General features: G+C 37.9%; 4 protein-coding genes across 4 annotated transcripts; 2 read left to right on the top strand and 2 right to left on the bottom strand.

The window, feature by feature from the left end:
- The first annotated feature begins 865 nt into the window (after positions 1-865).
- On the top strand, positions 866-3,212 carry LOC113682285 (trace amine-associated receptor 13c-like). Its single transcript, XM_027199442.2, has 2 exons — positions 866-1,226; positions 2,180-3,212. The coding sequence occupies exon 2, from the start codon at positions 2,190-2,192 to the stop codon at positions 3,057-3,059; it is 870 nt and encodes a 289-aa protein (XP_027055243.2). The 5' UTR covers positions 866-1,226; positions 2,180-2,189; the 3' UTR covers positions 3,060-3,212.
- Positions 3,213-4,671: 1,459 nt separating this feature from the next.
- On the top strand, positions 4,672-6,861 carry LOC149046352 (trace amine-associated receptor 13c-like). Its single transcript, XM_089203018.1, has 2 exons — positions 4,672-5,064; positions 5,677-6,861. Exons 1-2 carry the CDS (start codon positions 4,751-4,753, stop codon positions 6,581-6,583), a joined length of 1,221 nt encoding a protein of 406 aa, XP_089059144.1. The 5' UTR covers positions 4,672-4,750; the 3' UTR covers positions 6,584-6,861.
- Positions 6,862-8,064: 1,203 nt separating this feature from the next.
- Positions 8,065-12,380, bottom strand: LOC113682316 (large ribosomal subunit protein mL37). The gene is made up of 2 exons (XM_027199480.2): positions 11,504-12,380; positions 8,065-9,624 (listed from the first exon to the last, which is right to left on the bottom strand). The coding sequence occupies exons 1-2, from the start codon at positions 12,105-12,107 to the stop codon at positions 9,077-9,079; spliced, it is 1,152 nt and encodes a 383-aa protein (XP_027055281.2). The 5' UTR covers positions 12,108-12,380; the 3' UTR covers positions 8,065-9,076.
- Positions 12,381-13,004: 624 nt separating this feature from the next.
- Positions 13,005-15,065, bottom strand: LOC113682322 (adenylate kinase isoenzyme 6). The gene is made up of 3 exons (XM_027199486.2): positions 14,827-15,065; positions 14,138-14,283; positions 13,005-13,549 (listed from the first exon to the last, which is right to left on the bottom strand). Exons 1-3 carry the CDS (start codon positions 15,052-15,054, stop codon positions 13,369-13,371), a joined length of 555 nt encoding a protein of 184 aa, XP_027055287.2. The 5' UTR covers positions 15,055-15,065; the 3' UTR covers positions 13,005-13,368.
- Positions 15,066-15,374: the final 309 nt, after the last annotated feature.

Here is a 15,374-nt window from a genome sequence, read left to right as displayed (position 1 = left end):
TTTTGCGATCTTATTGCTAATTCTATGTTTAAAATGTCATTTTGTTTTATTTTATTTGTCGGGTGTGTTATCCCGACGATTACGTGAAGGCCTGCTTTGTTAGATTTCATTGATACAAACGAGTGGTCATTTTAATACCTCATGCATTACACGGTGTTTAAATCAGTAACAGCAGTTGATTCTTCAAAAGGTGGTAGGCCACAACCACGCAATTATATTGTTCACGGGTATTGTTGGTCTGATATCAATTTAAATAACTGACAATATGCCTATTTTTGCGTCGATTACGTTATGTAACATATTTGTTTGGTTAGCGGTTGCTTTCGTTTCTTGACGCCTCTTAGTCATAAGCTTTGACCTTGTATCCCTCACTGCTTTCACTGAAACACACATAAAGATAAATATTCTAAACTGGCTCCTGAAAGTCAACAAGCCATGATCCACTCTGATGGTGAAACGTTATCGTGCGAGGAAGAAATAGCATAGCAATATAGCAAACCTCCTAAAAATCAACAAGGGAAACATTTGGCAGTGCTAATTGTGAACCAAAATAGTTCACGTGATAAAGGTCATGAATTGTGGTAGACCAAAATAAACTGGCATGAGTTGACAAGAACTTATTTCATTGTCAATTCTGAATAGCATCACTTCTGGAAAATATTTCATCCTAAACCGGTAATAAAACGTGAAGGATACGCTGGAAAAGGCTAATATATCAAGCGTATTTCCTTTACACGCACACACATGAACTTCATTACTTATTAAAACATTCCAATGTAATTAGAAGGATATTTTTATGCATAGTTTAGTGACTGCATATAACCCGGTTGAAGCGATGGAACAGGCTTCGCAAAGGCCACCTGATATGATGTTTCCGGAATTATATGCGATATTGCCGTAAAACAGCTCAGTTCGGTTCAAACTGTCGACCAGTCGTGTTGTTGGAACGTCGTATGCCCACTCTATCAAGCTCTGTTGTGCCTGCGGTTGCGCAAAAGATTGTATACAGCGGCATATAGGAAAGATCGTCAGCCAAGCACATCTGGAAACAAATTTTCAGTGTCATACGGTTGTATTGTGATAAACGGTTTGTACTGGGTTTGTTTAGGTGTTTTCTGTTTAGAACTCGAGTCGCGTGTTTTATTTCTTGAGTTCACTGCGGAACTACAATTGCTGTCAGAAACTGAGAGCAAAAGATCATTAATCGTGGTTTTATTCCTGCTTAGGTAAGTTCTCGAACTTAACTCTTCTGTAGAAACTCCTTTAATTTATTAAAGTGGTAAATATTTTTCTCAAGTGAATTTTGCAAAGCTATCAATGAGGAATAACGAAAATGTAAATCACGGGTGAGACAGTTGAAAGTACAACGTTAAGTGATAATAATTTGGTTCATTTACAAACATTTCCTTAGGATTTCAATTCTATTTTTTCCCGAGTAGTTTAATTACCGGGTGAAATGTCGCACTAAAGAGTGGTAACCTCTAAAAGATGTGCAATAGGTATGGTTATGACAGAGTGGAATTTTCGAAACGCAGCAGATTCAAGAATGAACGGGAAGCAAGAAAACTGTCGGGGATATAATTTCTTTCCTTTCGGTATACTTAGAGTATATTGTATGAGGATTCTATCGTAGAGTACTCGTACAAATTGTCAAAGCCTTTCAGCAAGAAGAAAAATGGACAACGATTTCTCTGTATGGAGAACAGTCAGCAAAGAGACTAAATTGACTAAATTATGTTTTGACAGCTAAAACCACTTATAAATATTTACCAGATCCTTCAACAGTTGAATTGCTCTAAGGGTGACTGATATTTTACGAGCGTTTTAACATAATAAGGAGCACTAAATAAGGTTGTTAACATTTGTTCCCAATCGGAAGTTGTACAGTGATGAGATAAAAAAAAAAACCTATCGTACTCACTTCATCATCGTCTTCATCTTTATGAACATCAGTAAAATTATTTTTAGCTCTCTCTGGAAGGGGGAAGCGATATTTGGCAATGGAGGAAAACCGCCCGCCCAAGATGAACATCATCACTATGTTCCTGTTGGTGGCTATCCATTCACATACTCTTGCTTTAACGTAATGACATTCATAACATATTTGTCGAAAAGACCAAAGCAATAATCGTATTCTAAAGTGATTATTAATCATTGTTCTGTTTACAAACTTCCAAAGGAAAACCACGATGACAGCAAGTGCGAGCCCTTCGGTGACGCCTCCAAACCTGGCCTTAGTTCTATCAGCCGTCACAATAAACGGACTACTAATTATCTTGGGTACACTGGGTAATCTACTGGTACTTTTGGTGATTTTTTTCAACATTCGACTTGCAACACCATCTAACCTACTTCTTGGAAACCTGGCCCTAATTGATTTATTAAGTCTGTTTGTCGTCTCTCCTGGTGGTATCTATAAATATATGTGCAGGAAAGGTTTTTGTCACGTCCCAGAAACGTTTGTTGTGGCAAATCGTGGACTTTCACAGTTTATCGCGCCTGCTGCAGTCTCAAGTTTATTATCGATCGCTGTAGACCGTATTTTATCCATTAAATATCCATTCAAGTACACTTCTATGATGACAAAACGACGTGCTGTCGTCATTATCTCCCTTACGTGGCTGTTAGGGGCATTTATATCAGCTGTTTTTATGGCACTAAACTTTATATATATACAGCCTGCATACTGCACTGTCATCATGTTGGTGACAATATTTTTGTACATTCACATCTTCCTGTTTGCTCTGAAAAAAGAAAGACAGATTGCCAGCTTGCAGATTTCAAACGTGCAAAGAAATACAAACTTCTTACATGAACGAAAGTCGACGAGAACAATGGCAATAATTCTTGGTGTATTTTGTGCTGCATGGATCCCAGCTCTTATATTTTACTCAGTAGTTTTTCCAAGTGATCCACGATACTTCGACATACAGAACTGGATTAACATAATATACTATTTAAATGCCTCTTTAAATCCATACATCTACTGCGTACGAAGCGCTAACTTTCGGAAGACAATGAGAAAGATGGTGAAGTCTTGTATGATTCGTTACAGCTGACAACTGGCCAGGACTATGCAATGACTTTACGGAGTTTTCGAAGAGCCTTGTCACGGCATGGAACATGACACGATAGCCGACAGGAGAAAGATTATATTTGTTATAAAGCTAAGAAAGTTTTAAATTCAAAATTAAACTATCTTTAAATTCAGATATATGCAAAAGTATTTTTTGAAATTTACTGTATGATTAACATTACAGCAATGGTTTCGGAGTGAAGTACATCGCAGGAAAGGTTTCAGAGATCTCTCACCTTTTTAACGAAATTAAAGGAAATTGGACATAAATTATACCTACTGCGCTCCTTTTCAGCTTGGTTTTCCTCTAAAATTGCCCTCATGTGCCTCTGATCACGAGCCAGATTTGAATCAACATAAAGAGCGCCAAATAATACAAGTACTTTATACACGAACCCGAGGAGCCAGTCTCTACAGGTGTATTGTTTGCTACGAGAATGACCTGGTCCAACCTTTCTGGCAACCAAATACCTAATAATATGTCAGCGGATAAAGAAAAAGAAAGAATAGCCACGGCGAGACAAAAATTGTTACTTTAGAGAAAGTACAAGACCGAGAGAGCTTTCAGACCGGTCTTTACATTGGAAAAATAGAGAAATTCAAACCTGAGTGTCAACAAAGTACCATCAGCTGAGTTGATAACGTAAATTTGCCGCCGAAAAGAGTTTCAGAGAGTAAAGTAAAGAGTTTTACTGAAAAGATTTTCACCGTTAATTGTTTCACCTCTAAGAATTTGTCAACAGGGGTAACGCGGCAGGAAGAGATGACCCGGCCTCTCCACTTCAGTTTATTTTGTCTCTTTGTACGACCCCTGGTTGATTTGTTCAGTTACATGGGACGAATCACAGCACTAATAACCTGGAGGTTTTCTTTCCCAGGCTGAACTTGGCGTGGTTTACCTCGAGACTGACCCGGGTCAGTATTTTTGGTGACCAAATACGTCAAAAGAGGAGAGACAATAGTGGTGATAAAAATTATTTCAAACTCGAGTACGACGGGATAGTTGTGGTTCCAGATTTTTGATCTCAAGAAGCCTGAAAAGGCTTCTTGAGATTATGGTAGGTAATTTAGTGTTAACAACTGGGTTGAAAACGTAAATTAGCCACCGTAAAGGGTAAAAAAGCTGACGTTTCGAGCGTTAGCCCTTCGTCCATCGCTCTGACGAAGGGCTAACGCTCGAAACGTCAGCTTTTTTACCCTTTACGGTGGCTAATTTACGTTTTCAACCCAGTTGTTAACACTAAATTACCTGCTATACTCTCCCACCGACGCAGCACCACAGTTTCTTTAGAAACTTACCCCTTTATTCTTGAGATTATGTTTACACGACAAAAATTGATTGAATCTCAACCCTTTTGGTCAGGTCAATCCCGCGTCTTGACAAGGTTCATCTGGCGAGCTGCACCTAAACATTAGCGAATGATGACGGAACATTGACAACTGATCTCTGTGTTCCGATTGGTTTGTTGGGTAAAACGGACAGTCAGTGTCGTTAGGTATTGAAATATGAGCGCAATATAAGAATTAACTTTACTTACGCCGTTTCATTTACCACAATAAGAAGTGATCCTTCAAACACTCATAAAAATTTTTCAAGCCCTACAGACGAAGACTTTGGGGTGAGCGGAAGGCAATCTTCTTGAAATATATGTATCTTTTTCATCTTCAATAGAGATGAGTGAGAGATATGTTCAAATCAATAAACTTCGTAACATGTGTGTCAATTGTCGGCGTACAGATAGCCTGGGAATCTTAATGAGACAAATATATAGGCGCAGTTCATTCAACCATGTGAAAATTTACAATATTGTTCGGGCTTGTAATGAGTGGGTGTTTCACTTAATGCATGTGGAAAAAAAACAAGTTGTTATTACATTCTTTGACTACCTCCAGGCAGAGAAACTACTTCACCACGAATTTCAGTCGAGTGAACTTTCAAAAGCGGAGCTGACAGAGGTTAACTGTTCACAGTTGCCAAAGCAAGTAAGGTAGAATCAAACACTAAAGCGCTCTCTTTATCTACAATATTTTCTGGTTTGCGTATAGCAACACTGGTGATAGGCGATTGGGGCCTTACTATTGGAATAAACGTTTTTTACAAGAAACAGTTGTCATTAACCCATTAGTTGATGACGTTTTTATTTGTATAAGATGCTCTACCAGCTAAGAATGTTTTAAAACAGAAAGCAATTCTCCTATCCAAACGCTGGCTGAACTCACAGCCTGAGCCGCTAAGGATTTCGTCACATCGCGTCGACTGATTATTTAAGAGAATTATTTAAAAATATATATTTTTACATATCCAGTCTCCCTCTAGCAGCTACCATCCACGGATTTTACATGGCGTCCTCGGTAGAGCAAGCCAGTTAATGATATTTTAGCTACGTTTTTGTATCCAATGATTTGTTCTATAAATGGTGAATGTAATGTAACAATATCTATATTTTAAATGGTATGCATGAAAAAAGATTTTTAAAACCGTGAATGACCACTTAAAGTTTATGCTTTTTTCTGATGGTGCTAATTGTTAATATTTCTTTATGCGTGAATTACGAGGTTCATAACGTGTTTAAAATGCCTTCCATTTTTCTCTTTTTCAGTTCTCCACATCGAGTGTTAGGGAGAATGTATGAAAACACCACTCAACTCACCACTTTAAATTTAAGTCGTCAAACACCGACCATCTTAACTGATGCGACAGGTGGAGCTGTTATTGCGCTTGATGGACTCATTTCCATATTTGGGACGTTAGGAAACCTTCTCGTATTAGCAGTGATTTTTGTTGCGCTTCGTTTCTCAACAGTTTCCAACATCTTGATAGCGAACTTGGCTTGTGTTGATTTACTGACCGTTACCGTGCTGATTCCAGGTGATATTGCACGTCACTTGTGTGATAGAATGGGACTTTGTCACGCGGACAGGACATTGGTGTTGCTGCACCGTGTACTGGCTCAGTTTATTGTTACTGCTGCCTCAACAAGTTTATTTTTTATCGCATTGGAGCGTTTCATAGCCATTGCTTTTCCATTTCGTTACAAGTCCCTGTTCACGAAGACAAAAGCTACAGTGTGTTCTTTCCTAACTTGGACCTCGGGTGCAATAATTACCGGTATTTTCCACGGTTTAAATATCATTTACGTTCAAAACACCTACTGCATCTTGCTACTTTTGGTTACATTCATACTATACTTTTACATGTTCTTCGTTGCCTTAAAACACGAAAAGAAAATAGCTTCAACGCCGGCTAACTATAATATGCGGCCGACTCAACTCCTCTGGGAGAGCAAGTCAGCCAAGACAATGGCTATTGTGTTGGGTGTGTACGCACTTTGCTGGTTTCCCTCAGTGATATTCTACTCAGTGGTTCGAAAAACTGATTGGTTGTACCCAAGACTCCAAGTCTGGATAAATACAGTGTACTATTTGAATGCTACCTTAGACCCGTTAATTTACTCTGTGCGAAGTGAGAAGTTTCGTAGATCTGTTAACAAGCTTCTCACATTGTGATTTAAAGATGCGAGGCTCAGTTTGCCTCATAAATAAAGGGGGTAAGTCTGTAAAGAAACTGTAGTGCTGCATCGGATGGGAGAGTATAACAGGATAATTTAGTTTTGTCAACTGAGTTGATGACGTAAATTGGCCACCGTAAAGAGTTTAAAATCTGACGTTTCGAGCGTTAGCCCTTGGTCGGAGCAATTGGAGGAATTGCGGGTTGTGCGTGTTTATATAGAGCTACGTTATTGGTGGAAATATGGTGACAAGAAAACAAGAATAAATCAATTGAATGAAAAGCGCTCGTTGATACCGTGAGGATTAAGAGTGCCGATTTGAGTGATATATTTTTGTCTTAGAGTTTTACGGCTTTCCGAACTACCTAGATGTAGGGAAAGTCCGCAAACTGCCATATGTTGCTTAGAATGGTTAAGGAGATTTAAGTGTCTACCGACTGATTTGGATGCGTCCTTGTCATTTCTTTCTACGTCGCGAAGGTGTTTTCGGCCACTTAGTCGTCTTCGTGTTTCATCAATGCATAACTTTTTGCAACAAGTGCAAGTTATGCAGTAGGTGACATTGGCGAAGGTGCACGTGAAGTGATCAGTGATCTTTATCATATCTCTTGGGTCTCAACTTTTTCTCTTCGTTGTGACTGAAAGGACAAGTTTTGCATTGTGAGCGAGAGCATTTTAAAGTTCCAGGTTGGTCACTGATTTGAAATGAACTTCTGACCAAAAACTTGCTTATGTTTTTGTCACGTTTGAATGAAATTAGCGGAGTTTGCCTCACCTGTGTGGAGAAAGAGTGGCGTATCAGTGGTATTAGATTACAAACATTGTCCACAAAACACGTCCTTCCTCTTCATAATTTCATTTTCGTGATAAATTAGGATTTTCATTAAAAAAGGCGTAACTTGAAGTTTCCTGACAAAGCATTTGATTTTTTTAATGCGTTAATGTTTCCCGAAAATATTTGCAGGTTTAGAATTTATTTATTGTCGACCAAGTTCGGGGCAAATTTGATACTTGTTAATACTTCTTTTCGTCATTCCAACTCATGGTTCAATTCCTGTAATGATTGTGCAGTATGAACCTTAAGATATCTAAAGATAAGGCCGGCTAGTGGTAGAGAAGTGCAGGCTCAATATCCGACCCCCCCTCCTCATACGGGCACGTACCAAAACTGACCCTGGTCCATATTATTGGTTCTTGGCTAACATGGCAGTACAGGAAGATTCACTTAATGCCAAATACTGTTCTACGGTCAAGATAATTGATCCATCTTTCATAAACTCAATTTTAAGAAGTTCACGGCTGCTGGTTTATTTCAAGTTACCGAAATAAATAAGTAGGCCATATTTGATGCTACACTTGGGTTCCGATTAAACAGGTAATGCTCGTGATCAGGGCTCATGCTATCAGTCCGTTTAAGTCGCCGGCAATAACAAACTATGTTATTTCGTACCAAGAATAAAAATAGCACCCAACACATTCTCATTTGCAAACGTCAAAAAAGTTCTTCTTAAATTTATTAAAAAGAGAAGATTTCCAATCATATAATAGATCGTGATTGTCCCTCTCGTGCGGCCTGGAGGACTCATCACAATCAGTTTGCTTCCCAGAATCATATCCTCACTTCACACAATGCTTTCTCTTTACAGAATTCACCCATGAGTCTACGTGGGAGAAAGTATCCAAACGGAACTGATGTGAGTACATCAAATCACATGTTCCGAAGACCGTCTTTGATGATTGCTATACCAGTTATCACATTGGATGGGCTCGTTTTGATTATTGGAACTCTGAGAAATCTGTTTGTATTAACGGTGATATTTGTTCACACAGTGGTTCAACAAAATGATTAGTTGTATCCAAGAATACAACCCTGGATTAACATTGAACGCTACTTAAATGCCACCTTAAATTCATTTATCTACTGTATGCAAAGTGAAAGGTTTGACAATTCCGCTGCAAAGCTCATTAACGGGTACATGTCATTAGCTGCTGCATCTGATCTATGTAGAGCTGCATATTTACCTATCATTGGGTCTAAGGATAAAGTATATGGCAGAAGAGTGATTCAAACCTCTTTTTGTATTTAAAGACTGAAGTAACCTCCATCTTGCAGAAATTTTGATGAAAAACACCTTCAATTTTACAATCAACACATAACACAGGAAAACAGAAAATCACTGACTTGACATATAAATCTTCAACTGAGTGTAAAACAGTTTTAACCATTTAACAGCCCTCCTGACAGTTTTCAAGATGCATTGCATCTAAATTTTGTTCTCTGCTTTTTAAAATAGCAATTTTTAGTAAGTTCTTATTGAATAACTGCAGTACTTGAAGATAATTATTTAGTTATACAATTGTAAAACTAATGTACAAACTTGAATTACATTATAGAGGCTAATGTTGCCCACCTTGACATGTGATTGAATGTTCATCCAGAAGGTGAAACAAATTTTAAAATTTCTGTAGACAATATAGGAACTAAAAGGTTCTAAAATGGTTCATGACTCACAGTTTCCTTGCAAAGGAAAGCTAAAACAGTTTTGAAACATTCATCATTAAAACCACAAACTTTGTTGTCCACATCCAAAGTCTCAAATAAAAGTGGTTTGTGTTTAGCATTTGTTACCTCAAAAAGGTTCATGCTGTGTGAAACCCATGCACAGTTCTTGATTCCAAAGTCTTCCTGAAATGAGAGTGTGTTCAGTTGATAGCACATCAAAGTGCACTGGATTCCATCTGTGATAACACACTTAGTAACAAGTGGCTTCTGTAAGTGTTGACCCATCTGAACACCAAAATCCATTGCCAGGGCAACCAGAGAACCAAACATGCTCATGATTCCATAAGCTTGCTGCTGATCATACGTCAGTTTGCTTATGTTTGTCAGAAACATTACATGATTGTAGGGGTATTTGTAAAATGCACTGTTCTGAAAGCCTGGTTTGTTCTGTAGATGTAAGATGGGATGGCGGAAGACATTCATGCTGTAGTTATCAAATGGACCAGGGATTGTTTCCAAGGATGTTTTTTCTATATCTGTAGGTAAAGAAAACAAAAATGAGTTAGATTAGTTTTGGCAAAGTGTAAGTGTATTTTTACAGTAAATATGAAACTCCATACCCTAAATGCTGGAAATCATATTTGCCAAGCTTGATAAACGATAACTATCAAATAAGACCTCATAACCCCTACACATACCAAACTTGGATTATCACTGGTGAACTGCAGCTTCCAAGGTTGTAATGTTATTAAGCAGCAAGGGTGGATTACTCTCTCTTAAGTGGTGTATGCCTTAGTATAAACTTGTGTCTATAGTAGTAGTTAAAACTTAATTTACACAGGGTAGCCTATTCAGCTCCAAGGCTGGTCTCCATAGGGACCCTGTACCTTTAAAAATCAATTTACATCAATAATTTTCATAAACTATCACATTCAAAGAGCCTAATACAAATACAACAACAGAATTGATGAACTACATTAAGAGCCTAGAAAGTACAATGCAAAATCACTTTTAGAGCCTAAAATATAATAAAACATCAAATTCATGATAAAAAGAAATGTCTTGCTTGGGGGCAGAACATCTGAGGGTTTTCACTCTTCAAAATGTTTACAAGGAGTTTGTTAAAAATTTTTGCACCACTTAAAAGAAAGGTCCTCTTCCCAAAAGTCTGTTTCATGTTTGGTAGGGATAGCCTCATACTTTGCCTTGCAGAATAATTGTGAATGATCAAAAATCTAGTAAAATATAATGAAAAATAACCAGGGACTAATGAGTGAAGACAGAGAAAAACGAGTTAAGCCTAATGTGGTCAGAGCATCTACTGGAAAGAGTTGGCCAGTGCAGCTGCTCTATTGCCTCAGATGAGTGAGAGCAATGCGTGATGATCCATGCAGATCTATTCTGTGGGTACTGCAGTTGATCTATATCTCACTGTAGGTTACTTCAGGCAATGTCACAGTAATCATATAATGGAAGAATTAAAGTGTTGTGAACAAGTGTTGCTGCCCCTTTTGTGACGAAACTTCTAACACAGCCAATGATACTAACTCTTGACACCACCTTCTGTATCAGGTAGACTGTCTCTCTCAACTATTGGATGATCCATACTTAAGAGGGTCTACAGCAAGTAAAGTTTGGGAATGGGGGTTCCGCAGGATTTTGCTATGAAACAGGGTAAGAGGCAGAACTGCCTTAGAATTCTGCTTTCCAACTTCTTTTCAAAGTTATCTCAGTCTATCTTTTCTATAGCAATTATAACCACAAGGCATCATGGGCTTGATATCAGTGCTTTCCTTCACCTGCGTTTAGGTCTACAGTTCACTATAATGGGCCACTCAACCTGCCTATACCATTTGGCAGAAAATGTCAGGGAAAAGAATTCCACCATCAGAAGGCCATAAAAAGATTTAAGTTTTCTGAAACCATGGTTTCCATTAAGAAATGTAACAGTAGGAAACAGTGTAAAGTAACAAGAGAATACACTACACAACAGCTCCACAACTGAATAAAAATATAGTTGGGCCATTAAAATTAAGCCCAATAAAATTAATATCGTAGACATAGTATTCTCAGATCACAAAAGCCTTGTTTACACTGTGTGGTACTTCTTGGGATACAAACTATGAGAAAGCACTTTGTAAATATCTTTAGTTCACTGCTTGACCATTGAACAAAACCAAACCACACTTGGAGAACAGAAAACTTGTTTTTGCTGTTTGAACATACTTACTTGAGTTTGGTTGTATTGTGATTTTTCCGTTTTTCATATTGATTACTTACTTAGACAAGTATTTCAAACACAGACCTCATACTCCACTAATAAGGTGTAATAAGAAATTTCTCATCAGAACTACAGCAACTGAGTTGATTTATACTGTCAATGTTCCAATCAAAGAGTTAAGTTGTTTCACTTACTTGGCTCTAGAAGTTGGGATGGTTGTTTTGTTCGAATAACAAATGCCGGCTCTTGGTCCAACTGGTAAAAGTTATGATGTCTGGCCCAGTGGATCCTCATCTTGGGCTTCAAATCAAGAAAACAATCATCCAAATGACGATGTCGATCAGATAACGACCATCCAAACCTAAGCAAATCTTGCAAAAACCCCATGGTCATTTCCTCTCCTCTTCGTCTGAACCTGTGGTTAGCACTAATTCCTTCTTTGCGGAAAGCATGATTTTGTAGGATGGACTCCTTAAATTTTTCTCTCAGATGTTCATATTCTTTATCATCCAGGAAATTGTCTACGTTTGAAAAGGGAGCAGGTAGTCCCTCGAACAACTTGGTTTTAGTAAGCCACTGATATTTTGAGCTGGCTTCAAACACACTTGTTGTCGAAGGATGCACGATGAAAGCTTTGGCGATCACATGTTTTGGGACTATCAATGGAACTCCAGTCTGACGAGTTTCTTTATGTTGTTGTTGTACGGCTACAGCGCAGAGTTGACGGCGAACAAACCGCCAGGTGCAGCAAATTTGTTGATTGCTTAACACACGTTGTCGGAGAAAAGTAACGGCCATGTTGGATTGCTTGTAAAGCTGAGCCAGCGATACCTAAAACTTAACGAGACCGGATCTCTGGAAAACCTTTAGTAAAACCGAAGAGACTCTAGGCCCAAGGTTAAAAAGGTAACGCCAAGCCACACAAGGTTCTGTCCCTTGAATGGAAATCTTCAACACCATGAATAATGCAAACTTCTGCTTATGAGACCCTCTCCCCTCCTATACAGCCCCAAATAAATTACACCCATTTAAAGCACGTCTATTTCTAGATTGTGTTCGAAATATTGAAATAAATTTTAGTTACTTTATTTTTGTAATGTAGTGGCGGTGACGTTAGTGTCACGTGACCTTTGCAACCATGTGCTTTTGAGAGTCCACCATCTTACCAATAAAATTGTTGTGGTCCTGGATTCTTGTGTGTTTTCTTCTCTCGCAAAGCTACCACAATTTTGAAGCTTAATTATAACCAAAAAAAAGAAAACACATTTCAAACTCTCCTTAGGGTCATTTCTAGGTAATTTTCACTCTGTTTACCCCCATATCTTCCCCTTTTATCATTCTTTTTCACTTCCCATACAAGTTTACCAGCCCATCAAAAGCCCTTCACGGAGTTGCAAGAATTGATTGTCAGTCAACAGTCAAAGGTGGAGAAAGCAAGGTTACAGTCCAATTTCAAATGTTAGAAATTCACCAAAAGTATTAAATGAAGGGCACCTAAAACTCCTCTGATGAACTGATGACAAATTTCATAATCTAACTATATTTCAAAGGAAAAAAGGGACTGGAAGTAGAGAAATAATCGGTTCACACAGGAAGTTATGGCCTCCTGGATCACATTTCAAAATATCAGGTGGTGTTAACTAATAACATAGTGTTGGCTGAATGGAACATCACAACTACTCACATTCCAACACATTTCATTGCATATATTTTCTTTTATTAAGAATCTCTTCTGCTACGTTTGAAATCAAAATTGACACAAAACACATTTCATTATGATGGCTGACCATGACATTTGGCTCCTCACAGAGTGCCAAAAGAGACCATTATATTACAGCATTGATGAGCACTTGATATTGCTTGTTATCATCCAACACAGTTGAGCCTGTCCAGTAATGCCTTGCGATGAAGTAACACTTCTTTATTGCACCCCTTTAGGCATCTTTAATGCTTAACAATAACATAATTCAATTCAGTCTTCTTCAATGTTTTAAAACCTTAGTGTTTCCACAAATTATCAATGTCAAAAATAAGTTAAGTTGAAAACAATCCATTACTGCTAAGTGGACCACTGTTGAATCCAAGCTTCTATTTGCTCAAGATTTGTTTCTAGTTGTTCAGGAGAGTCACTTTGCAGTTCATGAACTATTTCGTTTCTGTAACTTTCCCTAGCTTCTTCAAGTATTGTTTGAAAAATTTCACATTCCACATTTTCAGTTAACTTTTTCCCTTTGTAGCCCCTGAGGAATAATAATAAAAAAAGGAAAAAATACTATATTTTACTTTGCATTACCTCATACAATGCAAAATCCTCTGATTAGCACTTGAATGCTCTGACCACTGAGCTATGAGAGACTCCAACTATCAATTAGGTGAATGTAATTATAGATCTGCCTTAGCTTATAAAACAATTTACTTGTTCTACTTCTGCTTTAGCTTCCACATCAGTTGTTAATTACTTTACAATGAATCAACTTATAGTGAGTGACAAAAGTGGTATACAAGTTTTCATCACTACTAAACTGCATGTTTAATGAAAAATGCATTCAAAGATTGTGTCCATACAGTATAATGAGGACAAATAATACTTTATACTATGCAAAGGTACATCAGCAAACATCCTTCACACTGCTGGAATTTTATAAATTACGTGAAACACATTGAACTTTTAAATGGATGAAATCTACTGGGAGAACACTTCAATTGTTTAAATGGAATCATTCTGCCCTGATATATAGGTTTATGCTAGGCCTAATGCACACAGTAATTAATAGTAGTCAGAGAAGCTTAAATCTGATATCATTAATAAATTTTAGAAGTAAGTTTACCTTTTTTCAAGCCTTTCATAAAGTATTGTGTTGTTTGTTCGTAACACAAATACAATATCAAACCACCTCTCTGGAAAAAAGTCACAACCATGATAATCAACAATGTTACCGCCTTCACTCATCTGATCCTCCAATTCATCAATCACCTGAAGTAAATAAACAAAAACATAATAATCAAAAAGCTGTGAAGAGATTAGGTGGTGAGGAAAGGGAGTTCATTTCCTTAAATGGAGGGAGCCATAATGGATTTGATACTTCAGCCATAGAGTTTGGGAATGGAGAGGGTAAGTGGTCTGCCTGTAAGTAAGCTATAAATATATTAGATAAACTAGACAATTATGGTTAGTTACTTTCAAGAAAGTGGGGAGAGGGGGGGGGGGGGGTGGAGGAAAGTATTTTTATCATCAAGGTTTGTAATTCATTAATGGAGGGGGGGTGGTTCTGAGCAAATAAACAAGATCTTAAAGAGTGAAGAGGGGCGAGGGGATGCCCACAAGGAAAAACAGTTCGAAATTATCACTTCCGTGCTTATTTTATGTAAGTTATTAGTAGTCCTCCCACAGAGGTCTAAAATTCTACTGGCTAAATCAAAAAATGTTTATGCATGACTAATTGCTGTCCTGTTGTCCTGTAGACAATAATTCATCAATCTTTGTGTATAATACATTATTAACCATTTGTGTACCTACCCTGTCTTCATGCAGCACATGGCACCCATATTGGTCATCCCATCCGTCATACAAGTCTTTCTCTTTCGCTAAATCGCCCACATTAATGTAGTTCAGTCCTGCCTTTTGTGCCAGCTCACTCGCCGTTACAGTTTTACCAGTTCCTGGAGTTCCCGTCACCAAAATATTTGGTCGAGTTCTAACTGAAGCCATGATCGATTCTTCATAGTAACCCAGCCTTCCTCGCATTGGATATTGGGCCTGGGCACAAGGATCTTTATTTTTCCGTGCTCTAAATGGCATCTAAGGGCTAAAAATCACGAAAATGGAAAAGATGAAAGGTGAAATTAAAGAAGAATGTCTGGTCCGATTAGTTTTGTAAAATTTATTGTTTCTTTAAGTCAATTGCCGGCCTTTCAATACGCCTCAACAGCCTGGTTACTGATTCTATCCACTGTGTTTCAATTTTGAGAAAGATATCTTCCAACCTGTGATGGCTCGAAAAAAGGAAACAGTTTTTCCCGTTACAATACACAGAACTTATTGCTTCAAAATGATGACAGTTAACG

This window comes from Pocillopora damicornis, chromosome 4 (genome assembly GCF_964200805.1).
Source record: "Pocillopora damicornis chromosome 4, jaPocDami1.2, whole genome shotgun sequence".
NCBI classification, from domain to species: Eukaryota; Metazoa; Cnidaria; class Anthozoa; order Scleractinia; family Pocilloporidae; genus Pocillopora; species Pocillopora damicornis.
This window is presented reverse-complemented; position numbering and strand designations above follow the sequence as displayed.

What these genes read in the sequence shown, in the direction of transcription:
- LOC113682285 (XM_027199442.2), top strand. Translation starts at nt 2,190, where the DNA reads ATGACAGCAAGTGCGAGCCCTTCGGTGACGCCTCCAAACCTGGCCTTA.
- LOC149046352 (XM_089203018.1), top strand. Translation starts at nt 4,751, where the DNA reads ATGAGTGAGAGATATGTTCAAATCAATAAACTTCGTAACATGTGTGTC. An exon ending in CAGTTGCCAAAGCAAGTAAG is followed by an intron (nt 5,065 to 5,676) that starts GTAGAATCAAAC and finishes TCTCTTTTTCAG; the next exon opens with TTCTCCACATCGAGTGTTAG.
- LOC113682316 (XM_027199480.2), bottom strand. Translation starts at nt 12,107, where the DNA reads ATGGCCGTTACTTTTCTCCGACAACGTGTGTTAAGCAATCAACAAATT. An exon ending in ATCCCAACTTCTAGAGCCAA is followed by an intron (nt 9,625 to 11,503) that starts GTAAGTGAAACA and finishes CTTTACCTACAG; the next exon opens with ATATAGAAAAAACATCCTTG.
- LOC113682322 (XM_027199486.2), bottom strand. Translation starts at nt 15,054, where the DNA reads ATGCGAGGAAGGCTGGGTTACTATGAAGAATCGATCATGGCTTCAGTT. An exon ending in ATGTGCTGCATGAAGACAGG is followed by an intron (nt 14,284 to 14,826) that starts GTAGGTACACAA and finishes TATTTACTTCAG; the next exon opens with GTGATTGATGAATTGGAGGA. An exon ending in TATGAAAGGCTTGAAAAAAG is followed by an intron (nt 13,550 to 14,137) that starts GTAAACTTACTT and finishes ATTATTCCTCAG; the next exon opens with GGGCTACAAAGGGAAAAAGT.